This window comes from Talpa occidentalis, unplaced genomic scaffold, assembly GCF_014898055.3.
Source record: "Talpa occidentalis isolate TD23 unplaced genomic scaffold, MPIMG_talOcc4v2.1 talOcc4.7, whole genome shotgun sequence".
In the NCBI taxonomy this organism is placed as follows: Eukaryota; Metazoa; Chordata; class Mammalia; order Eulipotyphla; family Talpidae; genus Talpa; species Talpa occidentalis.
The window spans coordinates 3,946,233-3,963,099 of NW_023605083.1; the positions used below are offsets into that span (position 1 = coordinate 3,946,233).

The 16,867-nt window shown below is 57.9% G+C and overlaps 1 protein-coding gene across 1 annotated transcript in view; it reads right to left on the reverse strand.

The window, feature by feature from the left end:
* Positions 1-1,406: 1,406 nt before the first annotated feature.
* Positions 1,407-16,867, reverse strand: part of GPR107 (G protein-coupled receptor 107) — a 51,765-nt gene continuing 36,304 nt past the window's right edge. The window contains exons 14-18 of the mRNA XM_037495435.2: positions 16,472-16,515; positions 10,134-10,183; positions 8,989-9,072; positions 8,225-8,346; positions 1,407-5,994 (exon numbers count right to left, since the gene is read on the reverse strand). Of these exons, the coding sequence (XP_037351332.1) occupies positions 5,898-5,994; positions 8,225-8,346; positions 8,989-9,072; positions 10,134-10,183; positions 16,472-16,515 (397 nt within the window). The 3' untranslated portion in view covers positions 1,407-5,897. The remainder of the gene's footprint in view (positions 5,995-8,224; positions 8,347-8,988; positions 9,073-10,133; positions 10,184-16,471; positions 16,516-16,867) is intronic.

Consider the following 16,867-nt stretch of genomic DNA (forward strand, 5'->3'; position numbering starts at 1 on the left):
TGCCTGAGAGAGCGTGGAACCAACCTGCAGACCCACAGCTTCCTGGAGGGCGGCACCTGGCACCGGAGGTGGTGGGCTGTTTTCAGCAGGTGTATTTGGGTGGGTCAAGCTCCAGCTTCCCCCGCACTGCTGCTTCTTTAGGACAGAGAAACAGGATGGGGCTGCGGTCAGATCCAGAGGCCCGACTGACCACCTCTCAGGCCAGCCCCGTGGGCGCTGAAGCTCAGTGCGACCAGCTGACACCTGTTTCTACCTGGGAAAGCTCTAGACTGTTAGGGGAGGGGGAGCCTGTTGATCAAGGGGTGAACTCAGCGGGGCCCACAGTCCTGGTGACCGCTGGCTGCGGGTCTGGGAGCCCTGAGCTGAAGGGCGAGCGGGAGCGAGTGATGTCATGTGACGTGGCCCTGCCCCAGCAGCAGCAGCCCCAGGAGCTTGTCAGCAGTGACTGCTCGTCCCCAGACACCGGGGGCCTCCGGGGCCCTCTGAGGCGGCACACTCAAGAGCTGCTGCTTTGGGCGGTGGCCCAAGGTCCTTTCTCAGCTGCCGCCCTCAGCTTCGTTCTCGTCACCCCGCAAGGCGTGGTCAGGCAACTGGTGGCTCCGCCCTGGCAGTCACTAGCTGGGTAACGGGACTGGGGGAGGGTTTGCAATCATCTTGGGCCCTAATTTTTGAGGCTGTCAAGCCAAGGCTTCCTGGGATGGACACCAGCAGCAGTGCCACGTGGGGGAAGCCAGGCGCAGAGGGGCCTGTGTGGGAGGCTCTGCGGAGCTCCGACCAGGCAACAGCTGGCGATGTGGACGAGAGGGCAGGGCCTGCGTGGCCTGGGAAGGGCACCAGGGCAGCCTGAAGGGCTTCATGGGAACTCACCAAACTGCACCCTGAAAAAGCTCCATCTCGGGCCTCCCCAGTGGCGCAGCGGTTGAGCGCTGGGTTGCGAAGCTGCCCGCAGCCTCTGCAGCGCCGGTTCGATCCCCGGCTGCTCCCCGGCCACCGGAGGAGGGTCCCCCATGGCGCGCAGACCTCTCCTGCCGCCCGCTGCTCCCCTCAGCAGTGTACTTCGGTCCTTCTGCCTGCTCTGCTCCCCGCTCTGGCTCTGGTGAGTTCTCTCACCCTCCCGCGCTTCTGACTGTTCCCAGTGCTTGCATAAATCAATCAATCAATCTTGAATAAATAAATAAATCTTTAAAAAAAAAAAAAAAGGCTCCATCTCAAAGTGTAACAAAGCCACGCCTGAAAGACCAGGCCTGGGCCACGTGGCCTCCACAGGGGCCTGGAGTCTACTCCTCAGGTGCACCGGGGGTCCCCCCCAACCCAGCTGGGCGGGGCACACAGCCCATCGCCGCGTGGCCGGTGCTGGCTCGGCTGCCATCTCCCTGGAGGGCAGCGCCGCCGGGAGCCGACTCAGAGGCGCTCCCTCGGAGGGGAACACGGGTGAACGGCCTTGGAAAGGTGCAGCCTCGGGGGCTGGAGTCCCTGTTTGAGTCTCAGCAACTGCCTCGCATCTGCTGTGGTGTGGGAGCCGCTCTAGAAGGCGTGGGAGCAAGTGGGAGGCAGTTCACTAATTGAATGACCAAAAACCACAAGGAAAAGACGACGGCAAGCAGGAGACCCGGCACGGGCCCGGCCCAGGACCACACGCACAGGCTTCCGGACAGTCTTTATTTTACAGTTTGCGCCGCAGAAGAGCGTCCCCTACCCCCGTATCACCCTGCGCGGACCCCACTGGCAACGAGGGTACAGGACACTCTCCGTGAGTGTTGAGACAAATCCTGACAACTCTCTCTGCACCCACCTCACTTGGAAAGCAAGTATTTACAGACCTGCACCCTCGTCCCCAAAGGAAACTTATTTCTGGATCAAATGTGCCTGAGTCCTTTTGAGGTCAAATCCCATTTCTGATCTGCAAAAGCTGCTTAAGGCGCCAAGAAACCCATTCTGAGGACAGGATTTGGGGAGCCTTTCGTAAAAGCATCTTGAGCGGGAAGAGGGCTGGCTCTCTGCCCGCCTGACTTGGCGGCCCAAACCTGCCTGCACGCTAGCTACCGTCCCGGGAGGGGGCTGCTCCCGTTTCACGTGACCTCAGACTTGGTGCAGGCGCCTCTGTCCCCAGCCTTCCAGCCGTCAGACTCCAGACCCACTGCTCACCCCCACCTGCTCATCTCCATGCCCGCAGAGAGCCTTCTTCCCCGGCCTCTGGGGCCGTGCGGGCCCGCAGTGAGTCATGGGATCACTCCTGTGCCCAGCAGAAACCAAGGGAGGGTCCTCTAGATACTTCCTGCCAAAATACAGGGTCGTCTCTCTAGACACTTCCTGCCAAAATCACGCTAGGGAAACTGGATTAAGAGCAGATCTTCTAGACCATTTAGAATATTCCAGATAACTACCTTTTGACATACCAAGAGGAATCAAATGAACTTCTTTAGTGCAGAAGCCATGAATTTACTGGCCCACAAAGGGGGAAAAAAAGCAGGGCCCCGGACATCCCACACTCAGCAGATCCTGAATTTGTCCAAAGATCCGGGTAGGTCAGAAGGCAGGGTGGCGCGTGGGGGTGTGGAGGGCCGGGATCTGCCTCCTGGGGTATCAGCTGCCTGGAGGCAGGGCTGTCCTGGGCGTGCAGCCTGGCAGTCATCAGACTGTCTAAGGGCCTAAGAGTCTCAGAAGGAAATGCCACAGGCTGGGGGAGGTGGTGATTAAACCAGCTTCTTTACACTCTTCCTGGTCCGTGAGAACCAGAGCCTTAGCGTAGGCGCCTCACTACCACTGCCCTCACGCAGCGCCGGGAGGAAGCCACTCACCGCCAGAGCAACAAGCGCCAGCACCCGACTGTGCACTGGGGCAGATTCTCCTCAGCTTGGCACACACGCTCCGGGCGGCTGGAGCAAGAGCTGCAGTGCACCACAGCCTCGCGCTGCCCCCCAGATGCGGCCCCGTGAGATCACGGGTGTGGGCCGCGGGGGAGGGCAGGCTGTGGACAGATCAGAATGTGGGAGCGGACAGCTCGCCCCACAGGCACCGGAAGTGAGCTCAGGATGAGGCCGAGCAGCCTGGGCCGCTGGACACGGCTTGGGGGAGGCCTGGGAAGTTTACTCTAAAGTGGTTTCTTGGAAGAAACTCAGGCGCTGGCCTGAGAAAGCAGCTTTCACACTAGCAGCGTCTCTCTCCCAGAAGGGGTCACACTCAGCGGGACACAGCTCCCACTCTGAACACTGGGCAGCACCGAGGGACCTAGAAGTGGGCCGACGGAGTCTTTGGCCACTGTTTGGAAGAGCCAGGATGAAAAGATCAACAGCTGTTCTTGTCCCAGAAGTCATTTTCTAGCAAAACACACACATGGTGGGCTCCTCGGAGAAAGCAAAGGCACCTGAACCAGCAGGAAGGGGCACCTAAGGGGGAGCCGGAGCGCAGCTATAACCACTGCCGGCCACTGGAGGCCAGCACCCCACCCTCAGCCCCAGCTCTGGAGGCCGCATTCAGGGAGTCCTGGGCTGGGGTGATGCATCGCACCCAGGGGCTTGTTAGCTCTGGGGCCACTTGGCCATGGACCCCAACAAGACATGGTCATTCACCAGCACAGCGACGGGCTGGCCATAGCAAGGAGGTGGTGCAGAAAGTGGAGACACAGACAGAACGGGCTGGAGAGCTTCGAGGATTTTTAAAAGCCCAAATGGCACTTGCTTTCTCAGTCTTGGGCTGGGGCTTAACGTTTCTCCATCATCGGCCAGACTGCAGCCCCCGCCAGACGGCCTCGTTAGGACAGCCTGGCTTTTAGCTCTAATCCCTGCTCCCGAAGGCTCAGGCCTGCCCAAGCTCAGTCACCAGCCGTTGGGCATTGGGTGACTGAGCCCAGAGGAGCTGGGGGGCAGGGTACGGAGAATCGGCCCCCAGAGAAGGACTGCCTCCCATGCCACCTGCAAAGCTCGGGTAGGGTGCGGCCGCCCCACCTGCCTCCTCCACTCCTCCGCTCCCAGCAGTTAAAATGAGGACAGCTCCGTGGAGACCCTTTCCAGAGGGCGGCTTCATCATGCCCCTGCTCTTGCCCAGCCCTCTGTGGCCTGCCAGGAACACCTGCTGGTGGGGTGCAGTGGGGCAGCCCTGGAGGGGGGAAGCGTGGCAGTGGCCTGGCCTCAGCGTGAGGAGTTCTGCGGTGCTGGGGTGGGGTTTGTGTGCAGGAAAACAGAGTCCTAAAAACAGTCTCATCCCCCCTGCAACTTCCTTCTCCTGTCTCACAACTTGAAATACTTAGGGTGCATTTCCTGCTCCCGCAAAGGGGACGGCAAAGCGACCCTTCCTCCAAGGTCTGCAGGGCGGTGAGCAGCAACACCTCCCGGGTGCCAGTTGACCCCAGTGCCAGCTGACTCTGGCACCGCTGCTCAGAGCCGGCCTGGGCAGCAGAAGCCTGGTGAGGGCTCGAGCATGCCACTTCCTCACAGGGGGGTGACAAGCGAGATGGCAATGGAGAGGGAGAACTGCTTTCAGGGGAGACACTTCAGGTTCCCAAACGAGGCTATTGAGGGTTTCCTGTGGTTTCCGACTAACCCTGTGGTTTCCGACTGACCCTTCCAAGCCAGAGGGAAGAAACCACCACCAGACACCACCACTGCCACCGCCCAGGAGGCCCCGTCCCTGCAGGTGCAGCTCGCTGACAAGCCCAGGCGGGCGCCGGGGGTCAAGCCCCTCACCTGGCACTGGAAGTCCCGACTCAGCCACACTCAGGCTCCTGTCTCAGGCCCAGGCACCAAAACCATAGCGGGACAGCCCAGCCGGCCCTCGCCCACCCTGGTCACAAGGGCCCTGCTGCGCTTGCCCCATTAACTCCAATGACCTGCCAAGAGCGGCAAGACGGACCACCTCAGGCGACTCCCCGGGCTTGGGCCAGACCAGGAAAGAGGTCTCTGGGGCTCCGCAACACCTCCCTGACCCCAACCCAAGAGCACACCGCCCCATCACAGCCACACTCCCGGAGCCCGGGGCAAGGTTGGCCTCCTTCCTCTCTTTAGAAAGGCCACCTGGCGACAGGCCTTTCAACAAGCACAACTCCTTGAACCTCTCCTGCCCCAGCTGCTCTTCAAGGAACACTCCTTCTGCTGCCCCCTATTATGAATATCAAAGCAGATAGGCCCGGAGGAGACCAGGAAACAAGATACGGGCCTCTCCAGTTAGCCGGGGGGCCAGAATGCCTTCTGAGCATCCACGTGTGTTTCTGGACATCCAGCAGGCCACACAGCCTGCCGCGACCTAGTGCCCACTTCCCTCCAGCTGGGCCGTGCTGTGTGCCAGGGACTGGCCTCAAGGGGATATCACAGGCGCAGAGCACAGCAAGGCCACCGGGCCCCCAGAGTCGCCATGTCCTAGTCAGTCCAGGGCCAGGGCCAGAGGTCTGGGGCAACAGGCAGGGCTGAGAACCTCGAGGGCGCCTTGCATGCTGCCATTGGGCTGTGACTTTTTTCCTAAATGAACTGAATTTCATGCCCTCGTGTCCCTTCCTGGTGAGTCCCCTCACCCCCCTCAACACCTGCCCCCCCGCAAGCGCACCCTGCACTGAGACTGCTTCAGACACCCACCAGTCCCTGTCTCCGCGGCCGCACACCTGGGGTCACCGCAGACACCTTAGAGCTCCCAATGGAAATAAAAAAGAAATATAAATTAAAGTCTTCCTTTTATCCTCCTGCTTCCTCCCTGCCATCCACAGCTGAAGGAGAATTCTAGCTGCCTCTAACCAGCCACAGATCCAGTTTCCATAAGAGAGAGTGAAAAATTAGGTTTCCGTGGCACTTCACTCCCAGCCATGTGCCCGGTGGTGTCACTGTCGGGAAGTGCCACCCGCGCTCCATCACCAGTAGGACTATTAATAAGTTAAGTGTCGGCCTGGACAGTGCCGTCCTCGGAGCCGCCCGTCACGCGGTGCCTTCCCAGCCGCCCTGCGGCTCCACCGAGCCGTTGGTCACCTTCTTGACTTTCTTCATATTCTCCATCACCCCTGACGTCGTCACTCTGCATAGGGAAACACAAGGAAAACTTCAGGCTTAGAGAAAAGGTTGCCGTCCCCACAGCAGAGCTCAGGAAGGGGCAGGGGCTGGCTCTGGAACCAGACGAGCCTGGGCGCAGAACCTGACCCATCCTCGCCAGCCGCGGAACGCTGGCCAGGCCACTCGCCCTCTCCCTGCTTCTGTACAGTAAGACGTCCCCGCTTCCAGAACTGTCAGGACAGTCTCACCAAGTGCTCCGTCATCCTTAGCAGCAGCTGCTGTCACAATCAACGTTCGTCTGTCGTGTCCTCCACTAACTTCCACGCTGCACACACGTACGTCAGTTTGAGCAAGAGGACAGCATGCGTGTTACGGTCGCCGGTCTGGAAAGGAAGCTAATCAGCGGCGGACATTTACAACAACCAGCCACAGTGGGTCAGTCCTGAGTCAGGGCACAGAATGGTTTGGAGGAAACTTCTGGGCCCGTCCAGAGACTCTCTCACTACCAGAGGCTGCGCCGAGCTGTGCACTGTCAGCGGGAGCGGGGGCTGAGCTCCCACCATGGGTCTCTCCCAGCAGAGCTTTTTCTCTGTGGGTGCCTGGTGCCAAGGTGTGGGGAGTCTGCCCCTGAAATGTGGCCAGGACATGGAGCACGAGGAGCCGGCACAGGGGCGCTTTGCCAATGTGAGCCCCGGTCTCTCAGGATGGAGCCCAAGAGTCTCTCTATCTTAAGGAACTAGGTGGCACCAGAGCAGGTGATGCCAACCGAAGACGGGGTGCTCCCCAGCAGGTGCCCCACAGGGACGTCGAGGCAGAAAGAGCTCCGAGGACCCCAGGGTGTGGGGTGTGCGTCATTGCACATCCGTCCACCCATGCTATGTCCGGCACCAGGAGCCACCCCAGGGTGAGGTGTGACTCTGGGTGCTGACAAGTCAATGTGGCCTCATTGGCTGTGGCAAGATGTGCCATCTGGGGGTGCTCGTAGCAGGGGAGGCTCCACATGCGAGGGACAGGGGACCTGGGGCATCTCTCCGCCTCTGTCTGTGTGGTAAACTGACAACCGCTCTAAAAAGTCGCTCCGCAGGCGCACACCCCCGGGCCAGCGCCACCCTGAGGCTCCAGGTGCAGCGCAGTCCCACACATCCCCGTGGGCTGGCAGGCATTCCTGACCAGTCAAGTCAGTTCAAGCCACCAGCTCGACACTGCCAGGACCCATCTGCCGCACCCACACGCCACATGCTGTACCTGCCATTGGTCACTCAGGGGCATCGACACACCCAGAGACTCTCCCTGGGCCTAACGACAGGACTGGCACAGGACAGAGACAAAACTGAGTGGGGCTCTTAGGTCCCCAGTCCTGTGACTGAGTTTGAAGTCCCTGGGGACAAAGGGATGCACGGGGGTGGGGGGTGGGGTGGGGAGGGTGGTGTGTGTGTGAAGCTGGCTGGGGCTGGAGCAGCTTTGCAGCCCGTACTGAAAGACGAGGAGTGGCGGGATGATATGAGAGGCAGGAGGGGGCAGCAGCACAGAAGGCAAAAAGCACGTGTTCCCTGCCCCCACTTTTCCTGATGGCAGAAATAGTCCACAGCACACGGGGCCCAACGCATACGTGCGTTCAAACAGCGCCTGCTGCTGTGTAACTTGCTGCAGTTAGCATTTTAGCATCGAGGTGGGTAAGCCTCTGTGGCCTGGGCCCAAGGAGAGGCTGAAAGAACTAAAAGGGGAAGATAAAGTCTGCATTAGTCCTGAGCCTGGCCGTATGCAGGTGGGAGGAGTCCATCACCCGGCCCGCGGCCCCAGGGAGAGTGGGTAGCTGGCCAGGCTTGCTTCCCACAGTCTAGTGTCAGATAAGGTTGGTGAGAAAAGACAGGAGGAGGTGGAAGAGAACCATCCAGCTCCCAACAGCGAGCTGGTGCTCAGGTGTGGCCAGCAGACGAGACCTGGAGGGGCGCAGACTGAGGTGTGGGGGTGCTTGGTTCTGTGGTGGGGTTAGACGCTGCGCCCTCCTCAGGAAACACCCTCCAACATGGAAGACAGAGCTCGTGGCCTTCTAGAAGGCATAGGCGAGGGCTCAGCATGCCTGGGCTGAGGTGGACTCTGGAGTATTTGAAGGTGCCATAGGAACAGCACAGCCTGGGGTGGTGGCCCCAGAAGCCGCGAGCCCTCTTTTGAAAGCCCTCTTTCTACCACCTCTGGAGAAAAGGAGCCGCTTCACACTGGTAAAGGGGCAGGGGAGATGCGAGGGGGATTCTTACACAGACTCCATTTCCAAGTCGTCATCTTCCTGAGAGAGCTGGAGGTAGGGGTTATCTGAAGCTGGGCGGAACTTATACCCCGTTAGGACAAAGAACACCAGCGTAGCCATCTCGTCCAGGAGCTGTGGATTTAAAGATCACCCCAAACGAAGGGATTAGCAACACGGTTCTCCAGAAAGCAGCAGGACTAAACAAACAAGCCCCCCTGCATCCATCCATCGGCCACTCGCTCACTGAAATACCAGAGACCCTGCAAGGGGGCGCGTCCCTTAGAAGGTCAGCTCAGGCCTCAGTGGAGCATTCTGCTGCAGAGCGCTCTGGGGCCCTGCTTCAACCAGTCTTCCTCAGTATCTTTTAAGAGCTTGTGACAGCCCCACAGTTCCCCACAGTGCCTAAAGCACCAGGTGAGAACAACAAGAAAAAGGCAGAGTCCCGGGAGACGGCCCCATCGGCGATAGCGGTAAAGAAGGGAGTTCCCGGCTGCAGCAGCGCCCGAGCCCCACAACCGGAGGAAAAGACCGTGTCCCCATCTAGACTGAGTGACAGCAGGAAACCGCCCCCTCGCCACTTCTAAAATTGAAAACTCAAATCAATAATGCAACTACTCTTTAGATTTCGTATGAAATCTAGCAGCTCTCCCAGCCAGCTAAGTTTACTGTAGACCAGAGCGACCGAAGGTCTCAGTGGCCACAGCCAGATAAGTCTGGATAAATCTGGAAAGACCTTCAGCCACAACCCGCGCCACCCAGGGCCGCCGGCCGCACCTGGTAGAGCCACTTCCACTGGAACGGGACGGCCAGCTTGAGCAGAAATGCGATGATCCTGGTGAAGTATATGTAGCACACGATCTGGGGGAGACAGAAACCGCCGTCCTCCAGCAATTTGTTTTCTCAGATAAACCACAAAGCAGAATTGCCTGAAGAAAACCAGCTCCTCAGTGCCAACTCGCTAACACGGCAGGGAGCCACGTACCCCATGCCCGGCTACACCCAAAGGGGCCCTTCACTGTCTATGTGACTGAGCTGCTGGCAGGAGCTGCCCCCACGGGAGAACAGAACACTTGGCGTGGCCGCTGGCACTGCTGAGTGACTCCGCCCCCCACCTACTCACACACACACTGACTTCAACCCCAAGCATCATGTTCTTATCCTACCTGGGGAAAATACGGACTTAGGGTCTTTTCAGCAGATGCTATCAGTAGTTGGGGAGAAAGGACCCACAAACTGAGCACCCCGGCCCGCCCACCACAGCAGGCGCTGCTCTCCGTGCCCACGCCTGCCCAGGGTGGCCAGGCTCGGGAGCAGAACCTGCACACCAAGCGCGCAAGGTGATGGCCAAAGCCACAGACAGTGGATGACTCAGAAACTCTCTTGGGAGTCCAGAGGCGAACTCTGGAAGGCCCAGGCCTTCCAGAGTCCCAGAAATCCAGACCCCCGACTCCCACCGGTCCTGCCCCCCGGTACTGCGCTTTCGCGGCCTGTTCCATCCATTCTAGCCCTGTTTGAGGTGTGATTCCATTTTTGTAAAGAATTAAAAGAGCAAGTCTAAGCAACAGTGACCCGCGTGGCACACGGCCAGAGCAGACTCCAGGGCAAGAGCTGGTGATGCTCAGTGGCCATTACCTCAGGTGATGGTGGGGGCGGGGAGAGGGAGGCGGACCCAGTCAGGACCAGAGGGGGCTTTTGCCCTCCCTGAATTTTCAAAAACATCCAGCATGTGTATTTACAGCTCTGTTTAAAACTAAAATTTAAAAAGAATGAATTCAGATATTTAATCTCCCACATCTAAGGAGACAATTGAGTTTTATGACACGAAATCCACACAGCTCCGGGCCTTCACCAGTTCTCTGGAAGCTCACTTGCTCTGCTCCTCTGAGTTTATTTACAGAATTGGGATAGTTTTTACTCACCAAGACGTAATAATGTCTGAAGAGTTTCAGCTTTGCTAGGTTAATAGCAGCTAGGGAGAAGAAAGAAGAAAATAAAAGGTTCATTAACTTCTCAGTTTTATACAAGCCACACTCCGGGTCAAGGGGGCAAATCTAAAGTGGATGAGTAGGGCCTCCCCGGTGGCGCAGCGGTTGAGCGCTGGGTTGCGAAGCTGCCCGCAGCATCTGCGGCGCCGGTTCGATCCCCCGGCTGCTCCCCGGTCACCGGAGGAGGGTCCCACATGGCGCGCAGACCTCTCCTGCCTCCCGTTGCTCCCCTCAGCAGTGTCCTTCAGTCCTTCTGCCTGCTCTGCTCCCCGCTCTGGCTCTGGTGAATTCTCTCACCCTCCCGCACTTCTGACTGTACCCAGTGCATGTGTAAACAAACAAACAAATAAATAAATAAAATATGTGCCTCTTTAAAAAAAAAAAATTGTTTAAATAAAGTGGATGAGTATTGCCCAGGGGTTTCTGGAAATGCAGCTGCTTGGCAGGGCCTCCCCCATCGCCAGGAAGGTAGGGGAGTATGTGGGGAACTTGGCTGGCACCGGCAAAGTGGGGGACACTCCACTCTGGGTGGGCAGCTTTAAACTGGTTCTGCTGGAGCTACTAACACCAGAGGTCAGGAGACACACGCCCAGCCCCTAGCCACCCGATACACCCCACCTCTGCCAGTGGTGCAGAGGGAGCTGCACCCCCAACTAGGATCAGTCTCAGGTCGGGTCCTGAACCCCATCTGAGGGAGTCTCCCACAGGCTACGGTTGTGAATTCAACGAACCCACGATGCATCCTGCAAACTTCACTTGGGTTTTCACTAAGGACTGGTAACAAGCCCTTTAAATAAGACCTGCCTGGCTGGGTCCTATCTTCTCAGCTGCTCAAGGTCAGGGAGCCTGGGCAGCTAACTTCCTGCTGCTGCCTCTGGCCATGAAATATTGATGCCCACAGAGGGCAGCAGGCTCCCTCCCCATTAGCAATCCTTTCATTCATCATAAACCTTCCAGCAGGAGGCAAATTAATTTTGCTTAAAAGCATTCAATTACAGTCTCTGTTTAAGAATGGGACTGTGGGTGGTGAAGGTTCAAATTTCCTCTCCCTCCCTCCTCTGGCTGCAGATTAGTAGGGGGCAATCAAGCTTAGAATTCCACAAGAAATCCCTGGAATCCTAGGTTCACCTTCAAGGTGATTAGCAACTACAGCATCTGCACGAACCAGCTCTGAGAAACCAAAGGCATCCAGGAGAGGAGGGATGGGGGCTCCTTCTGGAAAATTCTACTTCCCAAACTCAAGAGGGGGAGCACCAATGCACTCACTCTTATACACACACAACACTGAAGAAGCTGAATTCGAGGGGCAGGGGACCAAAGGCCTTCCTGTGCCCTCTCTGGCACCCTGCTCCCCCTCCCCAGGGTCTGGGCCAGGCCACAGCGGGGTACAGCAGCGCTGCCACTCGACCTCTGGCCGGTCCAGACACAGCGGCACTGGACTCCTTGAACGCCAGGTGACTGCCCTGTCTGGCGAGTGGGAGGGGCTTCCACAAGCAGAGACATGAAATCTGAGAAGTGCCGGGTAAATGAGTCCCACTGACTTGAAGCCTTGCCTGTGGGAGGGCCTGGCCACCCACCCGTGTTCCCAGGTGTGTTCACCCCAGCACTGCCCAAGTTGCTCTCGCCCCACGGAGCCTGCACATGTGGCCTGTGGGCCCCCAAACAACTACATGGTTCTAGACCAAGCCTCAGTTCTCCTTGCTGTGAGAAACTGAGAAAACAGCACCACCCCTTACACCATCTAAATAACAGAAACACTCCCAAAGCCTCTTTTGAATTTTTTTGCAGTAATTAATTCTGACGGATGGAACTGCAGCCTCAGCTCCACCAAGAATCAGCAGCCCCCCAGAGATGTCAGGATGCCAGGCCACGACAAGCAGGGCCGCCAAGGTCAGGCCCAAGGAAGGCTCCCCACCCACCGAGGGGCAGGGTGAGGTGAGGATGGCCCAGAGCGGGCAGCGTCCCAGCAGAGAGCTGACCTGGCAGTGGCCAGCAGCCAGTCTGCTGCCCCCCTGGGGTCTGCCTGGAGACACAGGCAAGGAGCTGGAGGGGTAGAGGGAGGAGGCGACTGAGAAAACAGAGGGGTCAAGGCGTGGCAGGCCCTGGCTGGACAAGGAACATGTGTGAAAGGCCGTGGGGAGCAAAGGGCACAGGCAGCAGCTCCCTGCTGTCAGGCGCCGAGCCACACCTTATGCTGACAGCAAGACGCCCTGAGGGGAGAGGGCAGCACCCACACATCTGGCACCCACCAGGAAATGTCAGCAAGGCTCTGCCGCCCGGGACATGGACTGACCAGCGCTGCTAAGAAACACGGCCTCGAGCAGCAAGACTCAGTCACACGCAAGACGCTCACTGACTAGGCTGCTGCTGCAGGCCCGGCTTGCACCCCATGAGGCGTCCCAGGCCCAGGGAGGCAGGAGGGCCAGAGCGGGACGCCTGCTTATGAAGGGAGAACAGGAATAGGTAACACTGCAGGGTCTGCGCATCTGTACATCCACCTCTGCTGCTTCCTGGCTGTGGGGCCCCACGGAAGCGGCCTAACCTCTCTGAGCCTGAGTTTCTTCGTGGGTAAAAGAACACCACCTGGCTGGAGGGCGGCTGCTGAGTGGCACAGCACCAACCCAATGCTGAATGTGACACAGGGCCCGCCACCTCCACAGGACTGCATGGTGGTGGTGACGCTGGACAGTGGTAGCCTGGGGGCCGCCAAGACCCTGGGGTCTCCTGCAAGCAGTGTGGCCTTGCATGTGCCATTGAGTCAGCCTGCAGAGTAGGAGGACCTGGCCCCCGGTGGGAGCACTGCTCCAGCTTTGGGCAGCGAGCAGCAGGGCCAGCAGGCCAGCTGGGGAACCCCAGCCTCCCTTTGCTTTTCTTCCCCAAAAGCTTTCCCTGGAGTTAAGACGGCCGCTCCCTGGACCACGCGGGGCTTGGGGGGCTCCCTGGACCATGGAAGGGGTTCCCCAGAAGAAGGCAAAAGGCAGTGACGCTACCTGAGCCCCAGGCCTGCTCGGCACTGGCTATTTGGCCACCTCTGCGTCTACACCATTGATGATCCTGCCACCAGGGGAACACGTGGGGTCTAGTCAGGGAAGCCGCCTAGGAGGGCTGTGCCCACAAACACCTCCAGGCCTCTGCTGTACTCAGGACACGCATGGCTCAGGATGAAGAAGCCCTTCCTCGCGGCCCATGGCCAGCACGTTGCCGTTTAAGTGCTTTTGAAGCTCATGGAAAAGCTACGGTCCTGCGGGACACTTCCTCTGATATCTCCTCAGAAACACACGGGGGAAAAGGCGACCAGGACAGTGATGGTTAATGAAACAGTGTAGAACCCCAAGCCTGCCCGCCAAGGGGAGGGCACCATGGCGGCAGCAGCCACGAACCCCGCAGGTGGAACAAGAGCTGGCGCCTCCAAGAGACTCAGCCAAGCTTCCTCCTCCAGGACATGCGCAGCAGTGACAGAGGACCTGGGAAGCCATGTCTGTGGCAAAAGGAAAAAATGAGGCTTAAGCCCTCAGGTTCAGTCAGGAAGAAGCCACCACCTGGACTCCATCTGCAATCCCCAAGGCAGGAGAGCCACAGACACCCCCGCCCACTGCTGCCAGCCCGGACTCCACGGAAACAGATTCCTGAACCCACATCACTGTCAAGGTCACGCAATGAGTCAGGGGAACAATCACCCTAGAGCAGGAAGCAGAGTGTCAGCAAAGCACTTCTGCATCCAAAAGAGGCTGCTGCTCATGCCCCGAGGAGGGGCTGGATCTCGGAGTGGGAGTGGGGTGTGAGCTGAGCAGCACTGAGGACCGACCGCAGGAGGCTGGAACCAGCGCTCAGTGGCAAGCTCAGCCCCGCTTTCCAGACAAGATGGGCTGGGCCAGGCCACGCACAGCCACACTGAGGCTGGCTCTCAGAGGGTGCCATTCCTGAGAGCTCTCTGCTGAGGGACTTCAGCTGGGGAACGTGGCTGCCCTGACTGACGTCATCAGTGTAATCAAGCTCCTCTTTGGGGTGAAACAGGCATTTGTGGATTCGCTCAAAAACATCCTCATTCGGGCCTCCCCTGGTGGCACAGCGGTTGAGCGCTGGGTTGCGCCCGCAGCCTCTGCAGCGCCAGTTCCATCTCTGGCCAACGGCGAGGTTCCCACAAAAAAAAAACAAAACAAAACAAAAAAAAAAACAAAACCTCATTCAAAATCAATTCAGTGAAGAACACAACTCAAGACGACGTCCCCATTCATTGAATGTGTCCCCCTTCCAAAGGGTCTGTATTTGCTGAGGAGAAATGTGTGCTCTCCTACAAGTGTCACCCCCAGAGTGGCGAAGCAGTGCCCTGCACGTGGGGGACCTCCTGAGTTCGCCGCTGCTCTCGGCAGATGGCCCCATGCTGCCGCCTGGTGGGAGAACGAGGACCTGCCTGGTGGGGCCGGGCCGGGGCTGGACGGCTGCAGCCCTGCTGGAGTGTCTATGCTCCAGACGCTGGGGGCTTCAGACCCCATCTTGGGCTTTCCCTGCGGAACTACATCCCTGGTCGGATACTTTCCTAGGATCCTCAGCCAGTCTCTCAGTGGTCAGTCTCTCCCAAAGTAGTCAGAGACAGTTACCCTGGTCACCCCGATCCTCTGAAGGCGAGGGGAAGAGAGGCAGCAGAAGGTGAGGAGGGCCTGGAGGGGTCCACAGGAGGAAGGAGAAGGTCAACAAGAAAAACAGATGAAAGGTAACAGCTGGAAACACTGCTCTTGGGGATTGTAAACATTTTCAGTCAAACAGAAAACAAATCCAGACATGTGGAAGCGCGTGAAGATAAAAAATTATCAGCAAAACATCTCATGTCGGTGTATGAAAATAAGACCAAACTATTAAGCTACAAAAATAATAAAAATAATAAAGTTACAAAAATAATAAAACCAGCTTCTTACGTAACATGCCCAGGAGGGGGAGGGGGAAAGATGAGAATAACCCCCAATAAAAATTATTCCCTGAGGGCGGGTCTTATTTTCTCCTTCGGCTTTTCCTGTTTGTGGCAGGGCACCTCGTTACAATTCTGTTTCTGTGTATAATGTCCGGAACCCGGCCCACAAAGGGGGGCGGCGCTAGAGCTCCCTGGCACGAGGACGCTATGGAGCCTGTAAGCGAAAGTTCCCTGCAAACCACTTCCCACCTAAACCTCACTCACTGGGAAGAATTCATGGCAGAGGACATTCTGAAGGGAGAAGGGGAGTCGGTGCCTTTGAAGGAAAAGAAAAAACAAGAAGGAGCTGATCCCCAGGCCCTGAAAGGAAACAAGAGCAGGCAGGGCCTGCTGCCACTGCTTCGGAGGCCGGGGCCTGGCATGCCCGGAATCAGCAGTGCCAGCAGCCTCGGCCCATGGCAGGCATCTCAGGGTAATCATTGTGGGCCAAAGGGGCCTCCCAGAACAGTGCTCTTTTTAAGTAAGAACATGGGGGCCTTGCCTGACACTGGCACGGAGCCTAGAAGTCAGGTTTAATTCCTGAAGACTACAGTGTGGTATTAGCTCTGGAGCAAGTGTGAAATGAGAACCAGACCTATCACCCATCTTCCAAATGTTCTAAAATGAATCCACGTTACTTTATTAGCAGGTACCTGAGAAAGAGTGGCCCTCAAGAGCTGACTACCTGCAGGGTAGGTGACTTCAGGGGCTTGGAGGCAGCGCCAACCCCCAAGAGCGCACTGCTCCCCACCTGAGTCCCGAAATACCCATGGGGCCACAGCAACCTGTGGGTGAGGACAGTATTCCAACAGGCCTAGAAACTCACAAAGCATCTGCGGGCGGTTTCTTTTCTAACCTGGGAGGCACAGCTGGAAAAATCAAGAAGCAGAAAGGGCACCATGGCACCGCCACTGAAAACTCAGGACCTGAAAGGTGCTCTGTGGGCTAGTCTCGCTTTAAATGAATCCCGACACATCTATTTTGGAAGCGTGTTAAATCAGCAGGAAGGGTGCCTGACGCACAGTCTGCCCCGATCCATACGTAACAGCTCCTGTCGCATGGAGAGGTGCTATCTGGCCTTCCAAGACATGGGTTTCTCCTCCTGACTCAGTTTGCAAAGGAGAAAACCAGGCTCACGAGTGGGACTGCCGTGAGTCAGCCATAGCCGCCACCACCAACCAAGCCCCCAAAGACAAGTAGTCTCCCCAACACTTAACACCTGCCTCTGCACCCCCCGCTGGCTGCAATCCCCAGGTCTCCCAGTCCTAAGCCTCTTCTAGCTCCCAGGAGAGCCCTGGGGATTCGGAGAAGGAACAGAGGGACTTGCCTTTTCCGTCGGTTGCTGAAGCTTCTTGTAAATGTCTGATGGACCTAAAAATAAAACATTCAGAGAACAAAAGATTAGCTAACAGTCTCCACTCCACTGCTCCGCTCCAGAGAGTCGCAGCCTAGTGTCCCTTGCTGATGCACGGCAGGGGTCAGACTGGAGGCTGCTGCACCAGAGGGTGGCTTTTGGGGCAGCACTTCCAAGTGGGCCTCAGGCCCAGACTCCAGAGCCCGCCCTCTGCTGGCCACATCTAGCTGACCAAAACAGGGGCCTAGGCGAGGACAAAAACTAAGACGCAGGATCCTGCTCTCCCGCCTCACCGCTCCACCCACTACTCGAGGCAGTGCACCCTCGCTGACCTCTGGCACCCAGGAGAACGCGGACCCCAAAAGGTCA